This window comes from Gracilinanus agilis, chromosome 1 (assembly GCF_016433145.1).
Source record: "Gracilinanus agilis isolate LMUSP501 chromosome 1, AgileGrace, whole genome shotgun sequence".
Lineage (NCBI taxonomy): Eukaryota > Metazoa > Chordata > Mammalia > Didelphimorphia > Didelphidae > Gracilinanus > Gracilinanus agilis.
The window spans coordinates 713,551,962-713,579,612 of NC_058130.1; the positions used below are offsets into that span (position 1 = coordinate 713,551,962).

Genomic DNA, 27,651 nt, shown 5'->3' on the forward strand with positions numbered 1-27,651 from the left:
CTTATTCATATAAATGAATTTTCCAGGTGCCTGAAATTTTACCTCTCAGAACATTGGCAGTCTTCTATCTCAACCTTTTCTCATCCTGGGAAATTGTCTAATGAGTTGCTGTGGCTAAAAAAAAATTACCTGGTTAAATATTCTTCTAATGATGTGCCTCTTCATTTAACTATCCTAGGCCTCAAGGAACAGACACAGAGTCTGTTCTTGGACTTAACCTCAAAGTCTTTCTAGCTAGATAGGACATGCCAGAGATTGTTCTCTGCAGGACCAGCTTTCAAGAATCTAGGGTCACCTCCCTACTATGATGAGACATAGGTGCATGGCTAAAGTGAAGAGATAAGAACCAAAATGCTTTTAGAAAAATTTCCTGATATGTCATGGTGATTATAATTTAGCCATTTCTTATTTACTCAGGATTTAAATTATGTACATGTTTAGTAAAAAGATTCCTGACTTTTAGGGGCAGCTAGCAGGCTCAGTGGATAAAAAGCCAGGTCTGTGGGGTGTTCTGGGTTCAAATTTGACCTCCGATACTCCCTTCCCCTGTGATACTAGGCAAGTCACTTAACTTAACCCCCATTACTTAAACCTTACTTCTCTTATCTAAAAGAGAAGGGAAGTTTTTTTTTTTTTTTTTTTTTTTTTTTTTTTTTTTTTTTTTTTAAGTACTGGCTATTGGAGTGAATAGGTCTTGGTAAATCAGAACACTGGGGCAAATCTAATTGGATGAAATTTAACACATTACTATAAAGTATTAAACTTGGATTCAGATAATTTACCTCACAAGAGATAAGGTCAGGAAGTCCTAATACTATTATATTTTAATTAGACCACTTCTAGATTATTGTGTTCAGTTCTGACCAGTATTTATAAGCTGAAGAACATCAGAAGAAAACCAGGATGGTGAAGGGTCTTGATTTATGAGGATAGATGGAAGGAAGTAGAAGAATATTTGCAGCTGTCTTTGTATAGTAAAGGTCCCTCATAGAAGAGAGATTGGATTTGTTCTGTTTTATCCTAGAGGTAAGAAGAGGCAAATTTGAATGACAAAAGAAAAAAACCTTATCATTAGTAGAGGATTCTTTTTTAAAATTTTTTAACTTTGATTTTGAATATTTTCCCATAGTTACATGTTTCATGTTCTTTCCCTCTCCCCCAAGTGTATATTTGGAATTGGGGAGATGCCATTTAAAAGTATGTTACAAATTTTCTATGGACACGTGGGGACTACATTTCCCGTGATTCCAATGGGTTTCTGGTTCTTTGGGCATGGGGACGTCTAGGTCCCCAAGCATAGGACAGTTTAAATGAGAGGAGGGCCTAAAGAAAGCCCTTGATTTTCCTGAAGAGCTGGCTGGCGTGCGGGAGAGAGGATGGGCTCCGTTGGTAAAAGCTAGACAGGCGCGGTCATATATATATTTACCAACATGGCCATGGCTTTAATTAAACTACTAATTTCTCTTATTATATCAGTCTTTATCATTTTTAATCTTAACACAAGTCCCCTTACCCCCCCTTAGCTGATGCACAATTCCACTGGGTTTTGCATGCATCATTGATTAAGACCTAATTCCATATTATTGATAGTTGGACTAGTTGTCATTTAGTGTCTACATCCCCAATAATATCTCCATCAGACCATGTGTTCAAGCAGTTGTTTTTCTTCTGTGTTTCTCCTCCCACAGTTCTTCCTCTGAATGTGGCTAGTTTTCTTTCTCATAAGTCCCTCAGCCTTGCTCTGGATTCTTGAATTGATGCTAATAGAGAAGTCTATTATTTTCAGTTGTACCACAGTGTATCAGTCTCTGAGTACAATGTTCTCCTAGATCTGCTCCTTTCACTCTGCATCAATTCCTGGAAGTCATTCCAGTTCACATGGAATTCCTCCAGTTCTTTATTCCTGTGAGCACAGAAGTATTTCATAACCAACAGATATCACAATTTGTTCAGCCATTCCCCAATTGAAGGACATTTTCTCATTTTCCAATTTTTTGCCACCATAAAGAGTGAGGCTATATTTTTGTACAAGTCTTTTTCCTTATTATCCTTTTGGGGTATAAACGAAGCAGTGCTATGGCTGGATCAAAAGGCAGATAGTCTTTTAAAGCCCTTTGAACATAGTTCCAAATTGCCATCCAGAATAGTTGTATCAATTCACAACTCCACCAACAATGCATTAATGTCCCAATTTTGCTACATCCCCTCCAACATTCATTACTTTCCCCTTCTATCATTTTAGCCAATCTGCTAGGTGTGAGGTGATACCTCAGAGTTGTTTTGATTTGCATTTCTCTAATTATTAGAGATTTAGAACACTTTCTCATGTGCTTATTGATAGTTTTGATTTCTTTATCTGAAAATTGCCTATTCATGTCTCTTGCCCATTTATCCATTGGGGAATGGCTTGATTTTTTATACAATTGATTTATCTCCTTGTATATTTGAGTAATTAGACCTCTGTCAGAGTTTTTTGTTATAAAGATTTTTTCCCAGTTTGTTTCCCTTCTGATTTTGGTTGCATTGTTTTTGTTTGTACAAAATTATTTTAATTTAATATAATCAAAATTATTTATTTTACATTTTGTAATTTTTTCTAACTCTTGTTTGGTTTTAGAATTTTCCCTTTCCCATAGGTCTGACAGGTATACTATTCTATGTTCACCTAATTTTCTCATAGTTTCCTTCTTTATATTCAAGTCATTCACCCATTCTGAATTTATCTTGGTGTAGGGTATGAGATGTTGATCTAAGCCTAATCTCTCCCATATTGTTATCCAATTTTCCCAATAGTTTTTGTCAAATAGTGGAGTTTTGCCACCAAAATTGGGCTCTTTGTGTTTATCATAGATAGTCTTGCTGACGTCACTTACCCCAAGTCTATTCCACTGATCCTCCCTTCTGTCTCTTAGCCAGTACCATATCATTTTGATGACCGCTGCTTTATAGTATAGTTTAATATCTGGTACTACTAGGCCCCCTTCCTTCACATTTTTTTTTCATTTTTTCCCTTGATATTCTTGATCTTTTGTTATTCCAAATGAAATTTGTTATAGTTTTTCCTAATTCAGTAAAGAAGTTTTTTGGTAGTTTGATAGGTATGGCACTAAATAGGTAAATTAATTTGGGTAGAATGGTCATTTTTATTATGTTAGCTTGTACTACCCATGAGCAATCAATGTTTTTCCAATTGTTTAGATCTAGTTTTAATTGTTTGGAAAGTGTTTTGTAGTTGTTTTTGTATAATTCCTGTGTTTCTTTTGGTAGATAGATCAGCATTTTATATTGTCTAGGGTGATTTCAAATGGTGTTTCTCTTTCTATCTCTTGCTGCTGTGATGTGTTGGAAATATATAGAAATGCTGATGATTTATGTGTATTTATTTTGTACCCTGCAACTTTGCTAAAGTTGTTGATTATTTCTATTAGCCTTTTAGTTGATTCTCTAGGATTTTTTAAGTAGACCATCATATCGTCTGCAAAGAGTGATAGCTTAGGCTCCTCATTGCCCATTTTAATACCTTCAATTTCTTTTTCTTCTCTAATTGCTACTGCTAGTGTTTCTAGTACAGTGTTAAATAATAGAGGTGACAAAGGGCATCCTTGTTTCACTCCTGATCTTATTGGGAATGTTTCTAATTTATCTCCATTGCAGATGATGTTTGTTGATGGTTTTAGATATATACTGTTTATTATTTTTAGGAAAGGTCCTTCTATTCATATACTTTCTAGTGTTTCCAGTAGGACTGGATGTTGTATTTTGTCAAAGGCTTTTTCAGCATCTTTTGAGATAATCATGTCGTCTTTGTTGGTTTGCTTGTTGATATGGTCAATTATGTGAATGGTTTTCATGATGTCTAACCCTCCTTGCATTCCTGGTATAAATCCCACCTGATCATAATGAGTAACCCTCTTGACCACTTGTAGGTGTCTTTTTGCTAGTATTCTGTTTAAGATTTTTGCATCTATGTTCATTAAAGAGATTGGTCTGTAGTTTTCTTTCTCTGTTTTTGATCTACCTGGCTTTGGAATCAGTGCCATATTTGTATGATAAAAGAAATTTGGTAGAGCTCCTTCTTTGCTTATTATGTCAAATAATTTGTATAGTATTGGAATTAGTTGTTCTTTGAAGGTTTGATAGAATTCACTTGTGAATCCATCTGTTTCTGGGGATTTTTTGTTAGGGAGTTCTTTGATGGCTTGTTCAATTTCTTTTTCTGATATGGGATTATTTAAGTATTCTATTCTACTGTTAATCTAGGCAATTTATATTCTTATAAATATTCATCCATCTCAGCTAGATTGCTATATTTATTACCATATAATTGTGCAAAATAGTTTTTAATGATTGCCTTTATTTCCTCTTCATTAGAGGTGAAATCTCCCTTTTCATCTTTGATACTGATGATTTGGTTTTTTCCTTTCCTTTTTTTAATTAGATTGACCAGTAGTTTGTCAATTTTGTTTGTTTTTTCAAAGTAGCAGCTTCTAGTCTTATTTATTAATTCAATAGTTCTTTTACTTTCAGTTTATTGATTTCCCTTTTAATTTTTGTAATCTCTAATTGGGTTTTTAGCTGGGGATTTTTAATTTGTTCCCTTTCTAGTTTTTTAATTTGCACGCCCAGTTCATTGATCTTTGCCCTCTCTAATTTGTTAATATATGCACTAAAGGATATAAATTTCCCCCTGAGTACTGACTTAGCTGCATCCCAGAGTTTGGTAGGATGTCTCATCATTGTCATTCTCTTCAATGAAATTATTGATTGTTTCTATGATTTCTTCTTTACCTGGTTTTGGAGAATCATATTATTTAATTTCCAATTAGTTTTTGGTTTGCCCGTCCATGTGCCCTTACTAATTATTATTTTTATTACATTATGATCTGAGATTACATTTATTATTTCTGCTCTTTTGCATTTGTTTGCCATGTTTCTATGCCCTGTTACATAGTCAATCTTTGTGAATGTACCATGTGCAGCTGAAAATAAGGTGTATTCCTTTTTGTTCCTATTTATTTTTCTCCCCATATCTATTAAACCTAATTTTTCTAGGATTTTATTCATCTCTCTTATCTCTTATTTATTTTTTAGTTTGATTTATCTAGATCTCAAAGAGGAATATTTAGATCTCCCACTATTATGGTTTTACTATCTATTTCCTTCTTGAGCTCAGCCAGTTTCTCCTTTAGGAATTTGGATGCTATACCATTTGGTGCATACATGTTGAGTACTGTTATTTCTTCATTGTCTATTCTGCCTTTTATCAGGATAAAATAACCTTCCCTGTCTCTTTTAATCATATCTATTTTTACTTTGGCTTTGTCAGAAATCATGATTGCTAGTCCTGCCTTTTTTTTCTCATTTGAAGCCCAAAGGATTTTACTCAAGCCCTTGACCNCCAATGATTCTCAGATTGTCTCTTCTAGACCTGTTTTCTTGGTCTATTAACTTCTCATTGAGATATTTCATGTTTCCTTCTATTTCATCAGTCTTTTGACTTTGCTTTATTAATTTTTGTTGTCTTGTGAGATCATTGGCTTCTAATTGCCCAATTCTTGCCTTTAGAGACTGGTTTTCCGCTAAAATCTTTTGGTTTTCCTTTTCAATCTGGTCTATCTGGTTCTTCAAGGCTTCAGTTGGTCATTTCTGGTCTTCAATTTGCTTATTAATTCATTTGATTTCTAATCCTCACTTTCCAATTGCGAAATTCTGCCTTTTAAACTGGTATTTTCTTGCCAGATCTTTTTCATCTTTCTCATGATCTCAGATTTGAACTCTTCAAGATCTTGTGACCCATTTTCATTTTTTTGGGAAGGTTTGGATGTCTTTAGTTGTTTGTCCTCCTCTGTTTTCTGGGTTTGTTTTTTTTTGTGCAGAAGTTATCAAGTGTTAAGAGTTTTTTCATTTGTCTTCTTGCTTATTTCTTGGATTTTGCTTGGTATCATTGTCCTTTATCCACCAGAAGTCTAAGTAAGGCAATCTCATTCTCTTTGTATGGAGTTAGGGAACAGTTTTTGGCTGAGGCTACTTTGTGAGTTTCCTGGTTTCTCTGGGGACCCTCCTGAGGTCTCTGGTCTAGCTGTTTTCAGGATCAAGCCCCCGTGTTCCTAGCCAGATGCCCAGAGCTCAGAACTTGGCCCACGTTTGCTCCTCTACCTGGGGTTTTCCCCTGAGTCTGAGCATGCTGGGGGCTGCTGCTGCCTCTCTCAACCCCACTCCAGTGTCCAAGGTCTGAGTTTTTCAGCCAACTGAGATCTCAGTTCTTGTTGCTCTCAGGGGCAAGCTCCTAGTGGTGCCAGGTAGCTGCCAAGGGGCTAGACTTTGTGCCCCAGCTCGCTGTAACTCTGGAGCACAGCCTCTGCCTCTCGTCCTGTGGGTGGGGTGTGGGAGGGGTGATCCGCTCGCATTTTGATAGGCGTTATTTCCCCCCCTTATAGCATGGAAGTACCCATATCCCACGTACCTTACTGCGCCCTATTGTGGGGTCCCTTCTTTCATCTAGATTGGTTTTTTTGCCCTGTGGAGGTACTCTATATCCATTAGTAAGGAGAGAAAGTCACCCTGCCTCTACTCTGCCACCATCTTAACCCAGAAGTCTTGGTGCATACATATTGAGTACTGTTATTTCCTCATTGTCTGTACTGCCTTTTATCAGGATGTAATTACCTTCCTTAACTCTTTTAATCAGATCTGTTTTTACTTTGGCTGTGTCAGAAATCATGATTGCCACTCCTGCCTTTCTTTTTCTCAGTTGAAACACAAAAGATTATGCTCCAGCCATTGACCTTAACCCTGTGTAGGTCCGCCTGCCTCATGTGTTTTTCTTGTAGACAACATATGGTAGGATTTTGTTTTCTCATCCACTCTGCTATTTGCTTCCATTTTATGGGTGAGTTCATCCCATTCACATTCAGAGTTATAATTATCACTTGTGTATTCCCCAACATTTTGGTTGTTGGGTAGTTCTACCCCTTCTTCTTGCGGTATTTCCTTTTAAACCAGTGGTTTGTTTTAGACCAGTCTCCTTTGTCCCCTCCCTTGATTTACTTCCCTTTTCACCCCCTCCCTTTTTATTCCCCTCTTTATTATTTTTAAGGCCTAATGAATTCCCTCCTCCCTCTTTTCTCCTCCCTTTATGAACTCCCCACCCTACTCCTCCCTTAGTTTATCTCTTCTGTCTTTTTCCATGGGGTTAGATAGGGTTTGATATCCCAATGGATATAGCTACTCTTCCCTCTCAGGATTAATTCCACTGAGAGTAAGGTTTAAGTATTTCTTATTAACGCTCTCTTCCTCTCCTTATAATAGTATTCATCCCCTCCCCTTGTGAGATCATTGGCTTCTACTTGCCCAATTCTAGCCTTTAAAGACTTGTTTTTTTGTGGGAAGCCAATAAGAGAATAGATAAAAATCTGAGACTCCTTTTTTGACCCCTTTTGTGATCCTTGTGATTTATTGTTGAAAATTATTGTGGCATTTCTGAAAAGCTTTAAGTTCCTAGCAAACCTGAATTTAAAAGATTAACACTCTTCCCCTTTGGGCAGGAATGGAGCTGCCTGCTTCAGCCAAGGCCAAAACTTTAGCAGGGGCATTTCAACCCTGAGAAAATATTCCTTGACTTGGATATCTGATAAGAACCCAGTCAAAGTTCAGCCTTGGCCTTTTTCTATTTTGAAGCCAATGAGACCTTTTGTGTTTTGATATGATGTAATTTGTAAGTTCTGTTCATCTGCGAAGTTTGGGGGGGGGTTCTTTTGTGTGAAATGAGTCTTGAAATATATATAATAAACTCCATGCTCCTAGAGACAGAGCTGGAAGCATGAGCTAAAACATCTTCAGGGTCCCTTGCTTCCTTATCAACTAAGCCGTCCTTATCAGATTATCAGAGATGATAAATAGATCTCAAGAGTTTTTGGCTATAATCTTTTGGTTATCCTTTTCAGTCTGGTCTATCTGGCTCTTCATGGCTTCCAGCTGGTCATTTCTGGTCTTCAATTTGCTCATCATTTCATTTCTGAACCTCAATTTCCAATTGCGAAATTTTGCCTTTTAAACTGTTATTTTCTTAACTGCTTGAACACATGGGATGATGGGTATATTATTGGGGATGTAAACACTAAACAATAACTCTAGTCCAACTATCAATAACATGGAATTAAGTCTTGATCTGATACATGTAAAACCCAGTGGAATTGTGCATTGGCTAAGGGGTTAGGGAGGTTTGGGGCAGAGGGAAAGAACGTGAAATATGTAACTATGGGAAAATATTCAAAATTAAAATTAAAAACCAAAAAAAAGTAAACATTTTTTTAACTGTTTCCCACTTTTCTTGCCAGATCTCTTCCATCTTTCTCATGATCTCAGATTTGAACTCTTCAAGAGCTTGTGCCCAATTTTCATTTTTCTGGGAAGGTTTCGATGTCTTTAATTGTTTGTCCTCCTCTGCTTTCTGGGTTTTTCCTGTGCAAAAGTTATCAAGTGGGGGCAGCTGGGTAGCTCAGTGGATTGAGAGCCAGGCCTAGAGACAGGAGGTCCTAGGTTCAAATCGGGCCTCAGACACTTCCCAGCTGTGTGACCCTGGGCAAGTCACTTGACCCCCATTGCCTACCCTTACCAATCTTCCACCTATAAATCAATACACAAAAAAGTTAAGGGTTTAAAATTAAAAAAAAAAAAAGTGATTAAGTGTTTGAGCTTTTTTCTTGCTCTTTTTGGTGGTTATTTCTTGGACCTTGCTTGTCATCATTATGCTTTCTCAGCCAGAAGTCTGAGTAAGGCAGACAGACTCTCTGTGTATAAAGCTAAGTAGCAGTTTTTGCTTGAGGCTACTTTGCAAGTCTCCTGGCTTCCACTGTCTGCTAGGCCTCTGCTGTCCATGGCCCCTCTCGGCTTTACTCCTGCGCCCAAGGTCTGTGCTCCTCAGCCTCCTGGGGTCTCTAGTCTAGCTGTTTTCAGGGTCAAGCCCCCGGTGGGCCTAGTCAGCTGCCCAGAGCCTGGAAATTGGCCCACGCTTTTGCTCCTCCACCTGAGGTTTTCCCCTGAGTCTCAGCGAGCTGAGCTGCTTCCATTATTCATCTCTTTCCTTAATAGAACTTTGATATTTATATCTTCAGTACCTAGTATAGTTCCTGGTATATGCTTATTGTTAAATCTATTAAGTTTAATGTGTAATATTTATTATTGATAAAATAAAAGTGATTATAGGTTATATTTTTTTACATATTGATTTAAGAATTCCCTACTGCTAAAAAGTTTTTGTTTTGTTTTTTAAGTCCTTTTTGTCATAGTAACAACTCTGACAGAAGGGCAAGGGCTCAATTTGGGTTAAGTGACTTGCCCAGGGTCACACAGCTAGGGGATGTCTGCTCTAGTAAGGTCCTTTTATGAGTAAAGCACATGAATTTCAGTGATATGAGATGCAGACAAAAAAATGATGTGCCTAGAGACTACTTGCCTACTTTTCAAGTGACAGTTTATATTGTTTGGTGGGGCCACTATAAACTGAACTGAATTAGAGAAATGGTGATTTTTTTGTTTTGGGTTTTTTTTGTATACTTAGAGTTGAGATTTCTCCAAATGGTAGGTAATAGTTAAAGGCTGTTTCTTTATGTCAGACAAGAGTTGGAGCTGGAATTCATGAAGACCACTATGCCATCTGTCAGTGGAGATAGCACTTGTGAGTGATACTATATCATCCTATCCACTAGGATTTGGAGAAAATGTGACTTTTCTGCTATGTTTTGAGTGGCATCTGGCCACTCTAAGAACTTCTCCTTCTAGGGAGTTTTATTTTGGGCACTGGCCATTTGGGGTTCCTGTACATGTTGGGAAAAGTAAAGATGAAAGCCAAGAGATGCCAAAATGTTGCCCAAAATTCCTGCAGGCTGACTGGAGATCCACTTGGAGATTATTTTCCTTATATTCAGGAAAACAGCTTCTGCTGTTCTAGAGCCTTTAAAATGGAGGCCTGTGAAGACATCTGGTCCTCACTGTCACTCCATGTAGGAATCCTCTCAAAAGCTTCCTTCATCTGGAGGGGTTCAATCAACCTCTGCTTGTACCTCTCTGGTGACAAGGCATGCCTTCCTGAAGTAGCCCCTTCCACAAGCTCTCATTATCATTAAATTCATTCTGATATTCCTGTATCAAATAAAATAATATTGCAAAATGTTTTGTACAGTGCCTCACACAAAGAAGATGCTTAATAAATACTTAATCTCTTCCCCTTTCCCCTTCATATTTTGTATTTACTTCTTAAGTGTACATTTTTGTTTTCCCTACTAAACTCCTTGGAAGCAAATAGTGCTTTGCTTTTGCTTCTATCATTTAAAGGGTTAGGCATTTAATAAGTGCATGCATCTATTTTGGGCAGCTTATTAGTCCTTTTTGCTCTTCCTGGATTCTCATTGAGTTCCAGGTTTCTTAAATGCCCTCTGGATAAGTAGATGAGAAGAATGTCATAGAATAAAAAAAGGATCCTGGATCTTATTTGTTTTTTTAAAAAGTCAAGAGTCTATAGGAGTCATATGATTCAGAACTAGAAGGCATGTTAGAAATCATATTTCCTTCTTTTATAGAGGAGGAAAGGAAGACCTAAAGATTTGATTAACTTTCTTCTAGATACATAGATAGTAATCATGCCCTCCTCGTGTGGGCAAGGTGCTGCTACTAGAAACTGAGCAGGACCAGGATTTGAACCTATTATAACACAGTTTTGAAACCATTGCTCATCCCCCTGCATCATTACTTCTATCCCTCATCAGTTATATAACTTCTTGCAAAGGGAGCTTTATTTTTGACTACCTAGATGTTTTAGATTCAAACAGGCAAGCACAAAAGAACTTCTCTAAGATGGTGGTGGTCGTCATGATAGTGTGTAAGTGGAATGTGGAGAAAATGATATTGTGAGTTTAAGGATGGATTTGAGGACTATAGAAATATTTGGATACTCTTGCAAGCTCATGTTTTATTTCCTGGATGCTTACAAGAGAAGATTAGAGAGACTTACATATGAAAGTCTATCAGACATTTATAACTGATAACAGGGGCCCAGGATGTACACTTGAAGACTGTTAGTGCTATTCTAATTCCAGTCTGGGGTTGTCTAATTTCCTTGGAACTTAAGACAAGAAGAGTTCTAGGCACACTTTCTGTTCCAAGAAAGTGAGAGCCAGGCAACCCACCAGGTCAGACAGAAGAAATCTTGTATTACTTTGAGTTTGTTGGGATCTCTTCATTGGTTATGGTTCTGAGTCTGATTTGGAAATGGCACAAGGATTGGCCCTCAGCAGGTGTATCTGCCTAGCTTGTACACTCACCAGGGGGATCTACAATACACCTTTCTGCCTCTCCTAACTAGTTCAATGTGAAGCAGTTGAAGAACAAGGTTGGGTTTGTGTGTGCATTTCTACATGTTGTTTTGAGAATTTGAACTGGTTTGTCCAGTAACCTCAGGGCTTTGGTCTATTAACAGAAACTGGCTTGTGGCCAGAGATATTGGGGAGTGAATTGCTATGAGAGGCTGGGCTCTGAGGAACTTTTGCAGTTCTAGACTTGAAGGTGTAATAACCTTAAGTGGCATGTTAGAAAGGGAACATGACATCAAGAATTTACATCTGTGTCTGCCAGCTGGCACCAACTATTATTTTACTAATCATCTGGTGTATATAATGAGCTGTTCAGGAATCCCTTTGTTCTTTTTTCTGATAGTTGTGGTCCTGGGCAGCTCTGTGTTGTATAATGTGAGATTGCCTTTCTCCTTCCTTCACTTGTTTAATGTACTGGAAAGTCTAAAAGTTGCAAGAGTCAGAGTAGCTGTGTTTGGGGCAGCAAGGGGTCACAATGGATGTGCGAGGCCTGAAGTCAGGAAAATTTGAGACACTAATTAGCTATGTGATTCTGAACAAGTCACTTAACACCATTTGCCTGAGTTCTTCATCTGTTAAATGAGCTGGAGAAAGAAGGCAAACTACTCAAGTATCTTCACCAAGAAAACCCTAAATAGGATCACAAAGAATCAGACAATGACTGAACAATAGAAGCTGTGCTTGCTGGGACCCAGGCTTTGCTACTTAACTGGCTTAGCAGATAAAGATTTAGATTTGAACCCAGACTCCAAATCCTGACTCAGACATTTACTACTTGTGTGACCCTGGGCAAGTCACAACCTTTCTGAGCCTCATTTTCTCCCTCTGTAAAATGGGGGTAATAATAGAACCTGCTTTTTAAGATTGTTTTGGGGATCAACTAAGATGATTCATACAAAGTGTTGTGCAAAGCTTAAAAGTACTATTAAGTAAATGTAAGCAGTCTATTAATACTATATCTGTTACCTTAATGCTAGGCAAGTCAGTTCACCCCTGGATCTCAGTTTCCTCATCTGTAATATGAAGGGATTGGATTGAATGGCTTCTTTTTTTTCTTTTTCTTTTTAATTCAAAGAAATTTTATTTTCCCAATCACATATAATAATAATTTTCAACATACGTTTTCCTAAATTATAAGATCCAAATCTTCCTTCTTTCCCCCCACTTGGTATCCCCAAGCAGTTTGATCTGGGACATATGCAAAACACTTTCATATTGGTCATTGTTATAAGAGCACATTCATCAAACCCAAACCCCCAAAATAAAACCATAAAAAACCTGTGGAGGTGGATAGCGTTCTTTGTCATAAGTCCTTCAGAATTATCCTGGATCTTGCTGAGAGTAGCCAAATTTTCACAGTTGATCATCATACAATATTGCTGTTCTCCTGGTTCTGCTTATTTCGCTCTGTATCAAGTTTATGTAATGTAGATCTTTCCACCTTTTTCTGAAATCATTTTACTTATCATTTCTTGTGCCAAAATAGTATTACATCACCAACATGTACCACAATTTGTTCAGCTATTCCCCAATTGATAGAATCCCCTCAATTTCCAGTTCTTTGCCACCACAAAAAGAGCTGCTATAAATTAAATTACTTCTTCATACCAGGATTATTATATTATATTGTCTCATTTTAAATCCTATGGTATTAATCCATTTCTGGGCATCTGAATTTTTTCCCATCAGAAATGTGTATAATACATTCTGAAATGTTAGCCCTCTATTAGATTATACCTGTTATTATTTTTGGCACCTATAACAAGAAACAAACCCAGAGTTCATTCATCCTCCTTGATAGACTTGAGTAAGAACATCCCCTTTAGAGCCTATTCCTGGTGTCAGACATAGCCCCACATGTAGTGTTCTTCCAGTTATTTCCTTCAGTCCTGAATGCCTTTCTCCTGAGGCTCTGTCAAATAAACCAATACTTCATATGTTTTGTATTATATATCCTGGCTTAGTTGATTTATGTAGAAGGCTTTATTCTACTCATTGTAGATAGGCATATCATTTATGGTTGGCTAAACATGGTCATTTGCTCTAAGTTGGGCAAAAGTTTCTTAATCAAGAATATAAACCTTTTTAATGGCATCACTTCTATGGGAAAATCAAATTCAACCCCTATTTTTTAAAATGTACATATATTTGAGTCTACCTAATCTATGTAATTATTATGGTATTCGGAAAGAATTTCAGTCATATGGAATAGTTAACAGATGAGAATAGCAGGGATGGGAGCAACAAAGAATTCATACATAAGAAACTGTCATCGCAGGAGTGCATGCTCCTGTTTACAGTTTGAGTCCAGAAATGCAACATCTCAGATTTTTAAAAATTTCTTTCTAAATTTTGAGTTCTAAATTCTCTCTCACTCACTAAGAAAAACAATATAGGTATCAATTATACATGTACAATCATGTAAAACATATCTCCATGTTAGCCACATTTTTTAAAAATGCAAGAAAAATAAAGTGAGAAAATTATACTTCAGTTTGTACTCAGAGTTCATCAGTTCTCTCTCTGGAGATGGATAGCATTTTTTTTATCATGAGTCTTTTTTGAAATTATCTTGGATCACTGTATTGTTTAGAGTAGCCAAGGCTTTCACAGTTTATTATAGTTTCCTAGTTCTCTCTTCACTTTCATATCAGTTCATATAGGTCTGACTTTTTTCTAAAAGTACCTCCTTTGCCATTGCATGTAACAGTAGTATTCCATCATAATAATGTGCCACAACTTGTTCAACCGTTCTGAGTTATTTTAATTTACCTTTTTCTAATCAGTAGTGTTTTAGGACATATTTTCATGTGACAGCTTTGATTTCTTCTTCTGAAAACTGCTTATTAATATCCTTTGACCATTTATCAGTTGGGGAATAGCTCTTATTTTATTTGACTTGGCTCTATACTTAGTTTATATTTGTTAAATAAAACCTTTATCAGAGAAATTTGCTGTAAGTTTTTAAAATTTCATTGTCTATTGTACCCTTTAGCAAAATGTAGTTTAACTATATCCCTTTTAATTAGGTCTATTTTGCTTTTGCTTTGTCTGAGACATTGATTGCTACTCCTGTTTTTTGTTGTTTTTTTTTAGTCCACTTGAACCATATTAGATTTTGCTCCAGTCCTTTATTTTAATTCTGTGTGAGTCTTTCTGTTCCAAATTTGTCTCTTGTAAACAACATATATATTGGCTTCTAGTTTCTAATCCATTCTGCTATCTGCTGCTGTTTTAGGGGTTAGTGTTCCATTCACAGTTATGATTACTGTAAACTGTAGGTTTGCCTCCATCTCATTTTCTTCTGTTATTTTTTTTCTTTTCTTTATATCTGTCTCTCCTCAAAAGTTTATTTTGCTTCTAACCATTGCTTCCCTTGATTGCCTCTTTTTTTTATCCCTTGGAGAAGGGGGAAAAGGAAAATTAGAATGGGGAAAATTTTCTCACATAAAAGAGGCACACAAGGAAGAGCTTTTATAATGAAAGAGGAAATATAGGTTTGGCTCCATCTCATTCCAAAATAATGAACTCACATCCATATCTTCTGTTTATATAAACTACTTTTAACTGCCCTTATACCTCTTTATATCACTAGGTCAATTCTGTTTTCTCCTCCCCCTCCCCCTCCTCTTCTTCTTCCCCCCTCAAAAACCCTTATCTTTTGTCTTATATCAATTCTGAGACAGAAGAGTGGCAAGGACTAGGCAGTGGGGGTTAAGTGACTTGCCCAGGGTCACACAGCTAGGAAATGTCTGAGGACAGATTTGAACCCAGATTCTCCTGACTCCAGGCCTGGGACTCAAACCACTGTTCTACATGGCTACACCAGTTAATTCTCTTTTCATTATTTTCTTGTATCAGTTTCATTTCTTTCCCCAATTTTTCTTCTACCATTCTTTATTTCTTACAGGAATTTTTGTTGAGCTTATGTCCAACTAGTATTTTTCTTTGAGGCTTTATTTGTAGCATTTTTTCCATTGTTGTCTTCTTCCAAGTTTATGTCTTGGTCTTTCTTGCCATTGTAGTAGCTTTTTATAGTTAATTTTTTTTGTTTATTTCTTCATTTTTTTCCAGCCTGTTTCTTAATTTTGAACTTTATATTAAATTTGGGTTCTACCCACCTGAGGATAGGTAGGTCCTATTCCAAGCTTCAGGTTTTCTCATGCTGTTGTTTTCAGAGCTAGTTCTAGAAGTTTGCACATTTTTTTTGGTGCTGTGTTTCTGGGAGGGATGTGGTCACCCGCCCTTCTTGTCTGCAGTCTGGGCTTTACCCAGTAAGGGCCCCTGCTCCCTTGTGGCTGAAGGCCAGTGTTCCTCTCTATTCTGGAACTGTAACCCAGAACTGCTTATGGGCAGTAGAGTTGCCATTCTGCCAGCTATACCCAGTGCTGGTAGAGGGTCCTTTATAATCTCTTTTTAACCAGTTTTCTGATTCTCTTACTGTCTGGGCCGAAAGCTTCTGAAGCAGCTACTGCCCCTATTAGTACCGCCACATGTTTGGACTTTGGATCCAAGTTAGGAGACCCTCACACTGACTAGCTGTATGACTTTGGGAAAATAATTTCCCTTGTTGGATCCTTATCTCATCTGTAAAATTAAGAGAAAGATGTTTTTGAGGACCCTTTCAGCTCTAAAATCCTAACTCTTCCTTCCATAGGCAAGATGTAAAATACTAGCCATAGGAAAAAAGAAATAACAACACCACATTTTTAAAAATTAACCATTACCTTCTATCTTAGAATCAATACTACAGTATTGATTCTAAGACAGAAGACTAGACCATGGAGGTTAAGTGACTTGCTTAGGGTCACATAGATAGGAAATGTCTGAGATCAGATTTGAACCCAGGACCTCTCATCTCCTGGCCTGGCTCTCAATCCACTGATCCACCTAGCTGCCCTGTTCCTATACATTTAAGAAGTAAATTAATCATGGATCTTAGTCTACACTCCAAGGTGGAATTTACATAGCATGACACAGATAGGTTCATTATAATTCCTTGCCCCACAACTCAGAAACTTGGGAAGAAATTTAGCTACTTGGCTTAAGTTTTTAAGGCTAGGTGGTACAGTTGATAGAGGACCAGTCCTGGAATCCAGCAGACCTGAATTCAAATTTGGCCTCAGATATTTACTACCTATGTGACCTTTTTGTTTGCTTCAGTTGTCTTATCTGTAAAATGGAGATAATAGTAGCACCTACTTCCCAGGATTAGTGTGAGGATCAAATAAGATAGTATTTGCAAAATGCTTCACATAGTATCTGTCTGGTACATGGTAAGCAGCATATAAATATTAGCTATTATTTCTTTTTTCCTATGGCTAGTATTTTACTTCTTACCTGTGGAAGAAAGAGTTAGTAGGATTTTAGAGCTGAAAGGGACCCCAAAAACATCTTTATCTTAAATTTTACAGATGAAATAAGGATCCAGCAAGGGAAATTATTTTCCCAAAGTCATACAGCTAGTCAGTGTGAGGTTTGCCTAGGTCTTCTAACTTGGATCTTCTCTAAATCCAGTGTTCTTTCCACTACACCATTCTATTCTCTGCTCCTCAAACAAGTTTTAGTTGCCTCACTTACCAGGAGGAACCTTCCTGGACTCCCAGGAACCAACTGTTTTACTCATCTCACTCCTACATTCAACCCTTCTGATGAGTATGGGCAGGAGACTCCCAGAGAGTATATGAGAAGAACAATACTCTGAACTCCCCTTAGGGCCAACTATACTGGCTGCACTTTTCCCTTTTAATCCTCCCCCAAGATTCTGAGAGCCTAAAAATGAGAACTGATTCATAGTACTATATAAAGTGGTTTACATCTGTCTCTGAGATAGGGAGTAAATGTAATGCTATCTTCATTTTATAGAAGAGGAAACTAAATTTAGGGAAACTGAGGTGAAGGGATTTGCCCATGGTCACAGAATTTTTAAGTGTCAGAACTAGGATTAAGACTTAGGTCTCCTGACTCCTGGTCTAGCATTCTTTCCATTATATCCCATTCAAGCTGGGCTATGAACTTTCCATAGCAACTTGAGTTGGGGGCAGGCCAAGTATGGCTCCAGGCAGCCACTTGCTCAAGAAGTACAGCTGGGCACAGGCGGGGGTTATGGTAATTTAGGTTCCTGATGAGGAAAGAGAGGAAAAGGTAAATGAAATGAATTGAGAACATAGAGAAAATTAGTAGGATGGCTATTACTCGATATGTTTAGAAAACTGCTTATTAAATAATGCTTACACACTCTTTTGGATATGCAGCATGTACCACTGATATGTCTACAATTTCATGTCTGATTTCTAAAACTGATTTCCTGTGTTCTCTTGATTTAAGGAGGAGCCGAAGAAGGTTTGCTTTACATATGACCTGTTCCTGAATCTGGAGGGAAATCCGCCTGTGAATCATCTTCGTTGTGAGAAACTGACTTTCAACAACCCCACTAAGGAATTCAGATGCAAGCTTCTGAAGGCCGGAGGGGTGAGTGCCCAATGGGCTGGCTTTGAAACTTTTTCATCTTGCCAGGAAGGAGATATCTGGTACTCTGTGAAATAGAAGGTCTCCCAAGGCTGAAGTGTATGCATGCTACACAATAACGGTGGTTTTCTTTTGCTATTATTAAGACTCTGCCTTTCCTGGCTGGCAGATGGTGCCATCTACTTTGCTCTTGATTATCTGGCTCCTCTCAGAACTTAGATTGTTACAGCTAGAAAAACCTTAAAAAATCACCTAGTTGGACCCCTTCCCCTCTTTCCTACTTTATAGATACAGAAAGTGAGGCTGAGAGAAGAGCAGGTAATTTGCCAAGGTAATATAGTGAGTTAATAGCAGAGCCTGATGATAATACAAGAGTTTTCTAGGATGGTCCCTAGGTGTCAGGTCCAAATGTTGGTGTTGTCAACTCTGGATTTTTTAAGGAGCTGATTGTCTAATTGGTGGATTATTGATGCTCTTTGTCTCCCCCTCCCCTCTCTGGCTGCCTGCTGTTAAATGGGATGGATGAAGAGAGAGAAGGTGAGAGGTCTGTCAGTCACTTTCCTAAGCCATTGGTTTAGAGGTTCCTGGTGAGGCAGGTTCCTAGATCTGTGTTCAGTTTTAGGACCGTCCAACTGGCTCCCCCATGTGTTTTGCTGAGCTATGTTATCCATGTCCTTAGACTTTGTGAAAAGCTCCTAGTGACAGCTGTTTTTCATATTGGTAAACTGTAAGAAGTGTCCTGAGTGCTTTGGCTTGTCTTTATTAGCTTGCACGCCTCTGTCCTGCATGGAAGAGTTGGTGATGCTACTGTGGGGAAGGGAAATGTTCAAAGACAGGTATGTTGTGCTTCCAGGGATTTTAGTTTTTCAGGCTATAAGTTTGACTTGGAAGATATGAACGAACAAAAATCTTAGAGGTACTGTTTGGCTCTAGCTGAAGAACCCAGAAGATGTTTGGGAGTTTGGATATTGAAGGGCGAAATGGAAAAGCAGTGCCCAAAATGAATGTCTAGGAATTGAAATGAAATTAAGCCTCTTTGGGCTTTGAGAAGATTGCTTGCACTGTGCTCTTTCCTCATCTTCATTTTCTTAGAGATTTAATTATAGGGTATAATGTGAAATGTTTCAGACCCAATACATACTAGAAGTCTGAGTGAAGCCTGGAAGAGGGGAGCGATGAAAGACTGGAGAGGGAGGGATGAAATGATGGAGGGTTTCAGGGAGGTGGGGATCAAAAAGGAAAGAATAGAGAACAGAGTGATAGAGAAAAAAGAGGAGTGCAAGAACTGTAATTAACAAAAACAAAATCCCAAGAATCCTGAAAAGACTGGCACAATCCCCAACTCCTTCCTCCCTCCCAGAGTTCTTATGGGCAAGAAAAACTAAAACTAGCCCCCCCCAGTTAGGAGATCTGCCTATTGGGATGCCAAAGAAGACACTAGAGGACTCGAGAATGAGATTTCCTTGCATCCATTGCTGATGGAGAACAAAACAACTCCTTTTATAGTTGTCCAGCTCTGTTGATTTTTTTTTTTTTTTTTTTTTTTTTTTTTTTGCCTTAAAAGAAGGGAGGAAAGAGAAGAGGGAGACCAAGTTCATTGGTTCATAAGTCTCTCCTAATGCCTGGGAGAGCTCTGTAAGGAATGCCAAAATTCAGGACTGAATGAGGCCGTAAACACAGCAGATGTTTACAACCTTTTCTCTAAAGAGCTTTAGGACCCATATGTGTGCTACCTCTTCTCATAGGAGAGGAAAACGTAGGAAGTATGAATAGCTCCAGAAAAAATAAAGGGGGAAAAAACAAGCCATAGTATAGCTGATTCACAGGCCAACTTTTAAAAAGGTACCATTCTATCAATAAGGAAAGATCATGGGATATGGAATACACAGTATTAGTACTGATGGTTTTTAACCTGGGTGCTTTTCAGAAAGAGAGGAAGGTTTTTTTAAGGACTGGTTTGAATTACCTCTAAAAAGGCCCTTAAATGCAGTAGACTTGGGGAGGGGTGGAGGTGGGAGAAGCAGTGTAAGGACTGTAAACTAGTGATTTCCATACTGCTCTTTTCACCTAAAGCCCACTAAGGCAAGCTGAGTAGACACTGATGCCTCAGGAGTGATGGTGCTACTTGCTCTGAAGTCTAGTGCCACCAAAGCCAAGTCTCAGGACTTATAGACTGAGAAGAATGAGTCTTCAGACCTGGTGCAGTACTTTTCTCCTAACTGGCACTTGACCAGTTGAAACCTATGAGGGAGACTTCATTTTTCCTTGGCGGATAGTTTTGCCTTCAGTAATTTCTTATTGACCATGACTATTCACTTCTCAGGAACTGCTCAGAATTAAGCAGACAGACTAGTTTTGTTTCCCTTAAGCCTCTGCCAAAAAGAGTAAAACTAAATATTAAACCAGTAATTGATTTGCTTGTACATGTCCCAAGGCCTGGTTATAAGTCTTGCTGATATGAGGCTCAGTCTGAAGCAGAATTAGACAGAATATTGACCATTCTGGTGGAGGTATCTCCAGTCCTGTGCCTCCATTAAGTTAATGGTGTCTGAAATACATGATTGGTGATGTCTTCTCAAGCTGTGGAGCTTATTTTCATTAACTCAACTGATTTTCTTTTCTTTTCTTTTTTTTTTTTTTTTTAAGGATTTTACCTTCATTAAGGAAAAAAGGGAGGGGTAGGGGGGAGTACCAGTATAACTAAGTAAGATGTCAGAATGTAAGAGGTGAGGCAATCAATTTGAAGAAAGAGAATTGAGTCCAATTCAAAGTGGGAGGAAAAGAACATTATGGACAACCTAAAGGAGTTCGGGAACCTCAAGGAAATCTATGGATGAAACAAAGGTCACAGCTGGTTAACTGGGAGTTCAGTTGTTCCCCTTGCAGCCTCTCCTTGTACTTACTTATCATTTCTCTTTCTGGGGCCTACATGTGTTGAGGACTTTACTCCAAATTTTATTTTCAGCTATCTAGTCATTCTAGTAGGAATAACACATGGATCAATTTCTTTGTCACCTTCTTGGTGATACTATTATGAATTTCACAGTAAGACATGTCCTGAAGACCTACTTTGGCCTCATGCTTTACAATTTCAAAGTGGCCATAAGTATTTTCTTTCCAAACATTCCTCTGGGCAGGTGCCCTCCTCATAAATGCTGTGAAGGAACTTTCTCCTTCAGATTAGCTTCTTACGTTAAATTTCACCATAAGATCAAAGGTAATAGACTCTATAATTAATGCGTCTTTGTTGTCTTCTGAAAAAGCTTATTCCAATCTTTTTGTTGTACATCTTAGACCCAGATTCTGGGGTGAGGAACAAATGTTATCTTTTAGCATTCATGTAACTATCTTCTTCCCTATTCAGCTTTCTCTGTCTGTAATAACAATCTTGGCAAACTTCTTTGATTTGGGGAGAGATTTTTGGGATAAATCCCCTTGGAGCTCACACTAATGTGATTACCCTGGATCCTTTCATTTCTTGTACCTTTCTAACAAAGAGAACTATTCTGTCCCTAGATTGTATTGAGGAATTGCATTTGCAGAGAGAAGAGTTGGTATCCTTCTTAAATCTGAGGATCTTGATTCTTCCTGATTCTTTTTCAAGTTTGCTCTATGTTCATGGACAAGTCACTTAACAATTTCTTTGTTTCTCAATCATCACCATCTACCTGAAAAAATCAGGTTGCTTCTTAGATGAGAGATATATGAGACTTCATAGGTTGTTACTCATCCATACACATTAATCGGAAAGCATTATAAGCTTATTACTAGTATTTCTCCAGCTTCTCGTTGTCTTCCCAAATTATATTTTCCAGTTGCAAAAATGAAGCAAAAGTTAGATTTGGGCAAAAAAGAAGCCCTTACTTAATTCTTCAAAATCCTCACAGCACTCTTCCTGGCACATCTTTATCAAAATGTGCTACACATGACAGTCTAATCCGTCTCAAAAGGCATGTTGCCTATTCCATGTCACAGCAATCCTTCTGGCTTTCCTGGTAGGACTCCTAGGTAGCAGTATACCTTATCACCCATGAAGCACACTTCATTTTGAATGCTGACAATTAAGTTAGTAACATGAACAGAGATGTCTGACTTGTTAGGAGAAAGTAGCTCAGAAACAACCCTTTCCCTTGCCTATGAAGGAGACTTCCTGGTGCTATTAGCTGTAGCTGATACAGCACCTTTCTCCTCCCATTTGGGTTTCCACTCTTCTCCTTGCTCATTGATAATATCTGTCTCTTCTTTATTACTAGGTGATGGTAATGCCAGAAGGAGCAGAAACGGTATCCAGGCCCAGTCCTGACTACCCCATGTTGCCCACAATACCACTCTCTGCCTTCTCAGATCCCAAGAAGACCAAACCATCCCATGGCTCCAAGGTTAGTGAGGCTGGAGACACAGTCATTTGGGAGCGTTGTGGCCCAGCTGCTGGAGGGTTCCTATATTAAGTGCAATTCCCTCAGGTGTAGTCTGATTCTGAATTTCTGGAATGCCCTCCCCTTGGCATCTTCCCTCTTTGCTTTCTCCCTGGCTTGGGCTGTACTTTTCTTTAAGTAGTTCTCTACCCAGAGTAAAACAGGCTTCCCTATATTTGGAAGAATGACTGGACAGAGTAGTAAATGCTCCTTTTACTGTGCTCACCTTAAAACCAGAGATGCTACTCATTCCTGCATGATGGACCTTGGACTGGCATCTTTCATCATCCTCAAGTATACAGGAGTTCTTTTTTCTTCTGGAATAGCTCTGTAGGACTTCTCAAATCTCCTGAACTATATACACACAGTCGTTCAATCAGTACTTTAATGTCAAATCCATGAGTTATCACAAGTGTTGTTAGGGATGCTTCTGCACTTGATGATACCAAGCAAATATTGCCTTTTCAATAATGACTAAAAACTTGACACAGAACTGTTGGGATTGGGTGGATGGAGAGTGGAATGCACTATATCCAACTTAATTCTTCGATCTTGGGGATATACAAAGTGTAGTTAATAAAGTTCTATGTCTTGTTCTATTTCTACTTGGATTGCCTTCTATCTTCTTGAATCATCCCTGTCTTGATAAACATATAAAGCAAGCTTAGGGGATCAACCCTTTGAAATCCCATTGGCTATTATACTATGTATATGTATATATATGTACACACACATTCCTTAATGTTCATTTGACATCCATAATCTGGTGCCCACATTTTCCCTCATTTAAACTATCCCAGTTGGCTTAGATACATTCAGTCTTTGAAACAGCCATTTCTCTCCTTGTAATGATAGCCAGTAAGCTACTTTGCTTAACTTCTTTTCCAGCTATCTAAAATCTTTGTCCTTTTGAATAATTAGAAAAGTGAAAGAGCCAGCATAAAAGGGATTACAGTCCTTGACATGCAGAGTAGGCCATTTGTACAAAAGAACTACATTGACCTGAGCCAATTGGAACTTATGGCTTAACTTGTTTTTTCCACTCTGAGATGCCAGTCATATGGCTCTCAAATAAACATTTCATTATAGTGGGGAATTTCTTCCTCAGATGAAAATTAGAGCAGATTAAAACTGAGGTTAATTCCATTCTGCAGAATATATGAAAGAAAACACGATACACCTTTGAATTAAACACTTTAGGGATGTTTTGATACAGCATCAGTGGGCAGGATAGATACACATTTCTGGAAATTTTCTCCACTGTGAACTCTAGTGATTCATCTTTATCCTCATGGCCTAACTATAGAAGGAAAGAAATTCTTCTCTCACTAAAGATCTTGTCATATAAAACTATTCTGTATGCCTTCTATATTTTCTGACTAAAGTCTGCCCCCACATCCACATGTAATGACTTAAGTACTTATTCTGCAGTCATCTAGAACTTCTGTATTGAGATGAGTCTGATCCCAAGAAAGAGCAGCTCACTTAGACAGTTGAATCTGTGGTTATTGTTTAGCCAAGTTGCATTGTTCAGAATGACCTTGATATACCTCCTTCCAGGGTCTCTGGCCCTTGCAGAAAAAGATCTGTTCTTGAGATACATGAGCCTCCCAGAACCAAGGGAATTCTCTGCTGCCTTTGTTGCAGATGTCTTTAAGTTTTCAAACAGCAGAAGGGATATTCAGAAATGCAGCAATACTCAATACTTCTATATAAAAACATTCCCTCTTGACCTGGCTTTCTGCAGTAATAAGATTTTAAGTCGAGCCCTGATTATACCATCTCTGAAGTAGATTGGCCTATGAAATGCCATCTCTCCATCTAAGCCAGGAACCATTAGTCCTTTGAACTCTGTCTCTTCTCAGACTGTCTTACTGTGTACTCCTAAGCTTTAGGAGTTTTCATTCTTCTATTTTCTTGCAGTGTTTATTCTTTTCCTACAAATGGGGCCAAGCAGGGTGAGGTGTTATTACAGAAGATAATAAGTGAGCAGAAGACTTAGAGAATGCCAGAATTTCTGTACCTCTTCTTAACTTTCTTTTCCTGTTTCCATTGTTTTCCCTTTGATAACTATAGGAAGATAGTGGCTGAGCTCCCTCTATCTCTTTTAGCTGTAAGTAAGAGAAGAAGAAAACCTAGTGACTATAATCCTTGGTCAGTTAGATATCTTGTCTTCCTCAAGATCCATCCCAGCTAACCCTTGAGAAGATTGCAAAATAGGTAGAAATTTGGCATAGTTCATTCCAGACTGAGAAGAGAACTTTAACCCTATGAGGATTATGAGATTCTGTTATAATTAGCCTAGTTAGTAAGCAGAGTTACCCTGTGTCACCACCAGCAAATTCTGAACCTTCATGACTCACTGGGCCTTGGTTTTCTCCTTCTTAAAATTAAAGGATTGTACTGGATAACCTACAAGGCTCCTTTCTGCTCAAAAAATATGCTTATATCACAATGAAGGAAACTGAATTGACAGTGTTTATTAAAACAATGGTAGAGAGCTCTTTGTTCCTATAGTCCATTGTTTCTTTTTATTATGGAAGGTATAAAATAGACACTAGGCTACAAATGGTTCCTGGCCACTGGCCTGGTAACCTTCCTGGTAAATCAACAACAGGACCTCTCTTCGTTGACTTCTTTGTGGCCAAGATTTTCACCTGGTGACTGCAGCCCAAGCTGTTAATGGATGAGTCTTCAGAATTCTCAAGTGAAGACTCGATCGGATTCCAGTGGATTGTATTGAGTGACGTAAGAGTTGTTAACATGTACAGGGTTATTTTGGGAGATTAGCACAACAAAAGATTGTGGGGAAATGAAGTATATGTAGATTGAACCAAGGATAGAAGTACTATTTATCCTGTTGCATGCTGGTCTTTCTCTTCCCACCAGTCAGGACTGTTTCCATGAAATTGGGACTGGTCAACTCAGAGTCAGAAGGTATTGATAGTCAGTCCTTTCCTTTGCTTCCCTGACTTTGGCAGAAATGCCTTGCGAAACCTCAGTCAAGTGGAAGTAACTGCATTAACTTAAAGCCTATGGATTGAAAGTAAGAGGTTAAAAAAACTAGTTTTAAAAATAAATCATTATTAACAATGATGATGCACATTTAGTCCAATTTTACAGAACAAGTACAGAGGTGATTAAACTACCTGCCTGCTTATGATATTGTAGCCAGATTTGAACTTGGATTTCCTGACTCAGAGTCCAATACTCTTTCCTCCATATAATGCTTCCTTTCCCTCTCGTTTTACTTGGAAGCTCAAATATTGGGCATGAATGACTATATGTTGTTTAGATCTGATATGGGAATTCTGCCATGTTTAAGTGCAAGTCATTCAAGAGAGAAAAAGACTGCTCCTTCTATTCTGTCTTTCCCTTGGGTAATTTCTCCCAATAGGCTGATTGCAAAGATAATCAAATTGGATTGGCCCTTGAGTAAGTGTGGAGGTCATACTGCTTTACTATTCGGGTGAACCTTCCTGCTTTTCTTTTTCTTCTCTTTTATCAGAGCACTCTTCCCCAACTTCAGGAACTGGTGGATGACACCTTCATGGAAGTTTAATCTACAGTAACTCCTTTCCTTCGCTTGGGCCTAGCTTAATAATCATAATAATAATGATGATTTTCCCAATACTTCCAGCCTTCCTGCAAGCTAATTGAGTAGATTTGGGCCTTGATTTTCTCTCTACTTATTTGTCATTTAGTGCTTTCAGGAGAAACAAGAGTTGATCATTGATGTAATTGATCTGCTAGAAATTTCTGCACTAATAAGGAATTGTCATCCTTATCATTCAGTTCTGTTCAAACATATGTAAATACCTGCTGCCTACAGCCTCTGGGCTGGTTGCTAAGGTGAGACTGAGGAGTAGGGATCCATGCATATCAATGATAATTAACTACCTTGGAACTGAGAGTCAAGTAAACTAAACATCTGTGGGTCAGACTTTTTTATCTCTCTCACCTCAATTTCAGCACCAAGTACAGAACATCTGTTAAATGAATGGGTGGTGGAATAGAAGAAGAATCCCTAGGGACTACTAGGGAAGATTTCATGGAGAAGATGGTTTTGAGATAAGCCAAAAACTGGGTGGGCCTAGGGGTGGGGGTGGGGGTGTCATTTCTGTTGGGCCACACAGTGTAAGTGAGCAAAAGTATAAATGTGCATTGTGTAGCATGTTGCCAGTAATTAAACAGACTTGGAAGGAGCAGTGTAAGGGAGAAGGAGCAGTAAGGAGATTTGAGGGAGAAGGCTGGAAAGGTAGGTTGGGGTCAAATCATGGAGGGTCATCAACCCCAAACCAAGAGGTGGCAACTTTTTACTCTGGGCAGTGGGAAGCTACTGAAAGTTTCTGAGTGAGGGGGCATGGCAACACACACACACACACACACACACACACACACACGTGCACGCATACATGCACACACTTCCCTCCCTACTTAGGATATTGTAGCTAGATTTGAACTTGGATGTGTGTGTGTGTGTGTGTACATATATATATATATATATATATATATATATCTTTATGAAATAGGCTTTTAAAATATTTGACATACCATTTACTCTCCTTGAAATCTTCAGGAACTGTCACTGCAGCTGCAGCATATATGGAAATCTTAGAGGTCTTCTGGGATCTGCTAAGACTTCTTTATAATTTAATTTGCTGGCTGATTTTTACACTTTTAGGAAAATGTTCCCTCACCACCCCTGAACTGGACAGGCTGTTATTTTCTTGGGAATGTTAGGAAGGAAGAAGGGTAGTAAAAATCAGAAGTATCCTTCTCCTTAGGCAGTTTCTTTCTAGGGGGCATCATTTGACTTTGTTTCCCACCCTGTATTTCAGGATGCAAATAAGGAAAGTGGTAAGACCTCCAAACCCCATAAAGTGACCAAGGAACACCGAGAGAAGCCAAGGAAAGACTCTGAGAGCAAAGGCTCCTCCAAAGACCTAGATCGTGAACAGACTAAGCCACCGAAAGACAGCTCCAGAAAACCCCCTGAGAACAAATTGCCTAAGGAGGAAAAGGTACCTCCAAAAGCGGCTTTCAAGGAACCAAAACTGGCAGTAAAGGAGACCAAATTGGAAAATATGTCTCCAAAGGGTGGGCCCCAACCTGAGCCTAAACCTTCCAGCAAGCGGCCTGCCAATGTGGACTCACCAAAGCCCAGCGCCAAAAAACAAAAAAAAAGCAGTTCCAAAGGGGCAAAGAACATCCTGGCAACCTCTCCCCGTACCTCGTCTTCCTCATATCCAGACAAGAAGCAAACTAAGGAGAAGATGAATGCCAAAGCTGAGAAGGTAAAATCGGAGAGTGAGCCCAAGGAGATCAAAAAACCTGTGGATCTAGAAGAATCTAATTCTGAAGATGAAGCTTCCTTCAAATCCGAGGTGAGGATGACTTCT

At 38.4% G+C, this 27,651-nt stretch overlaps 1 protein-coding gene across 1 annotated transcript in view; it reads left to right on the plus strand.

The window, feature by feature from the left end:
* MLLT1 (MLLT1 super elongation complex subunit) overlaps positions 1–27,651 on the plus strand; it is a 129,974-nt gene that overhangs the window by 87,720 nt on the left and 14,603 nt on the right. Inside the window, exons 4-6 of the mRNA XM_044685213.1 lie at positions 17,694–17,837; positions 22,088–22,213; positions 27,091–27,636. Of these exons, the coding sequence (XP_044541148.1) occupies positions 17,694–17,837; positions 22,088–22,213; positions 27,091–27,636 (816 nt within the window). The remainder of the gene's footprint in view (positions 1–17,693; positions 17,838–22,087; positions 22,214–27,090; positions 27,637–27,651) is intronic.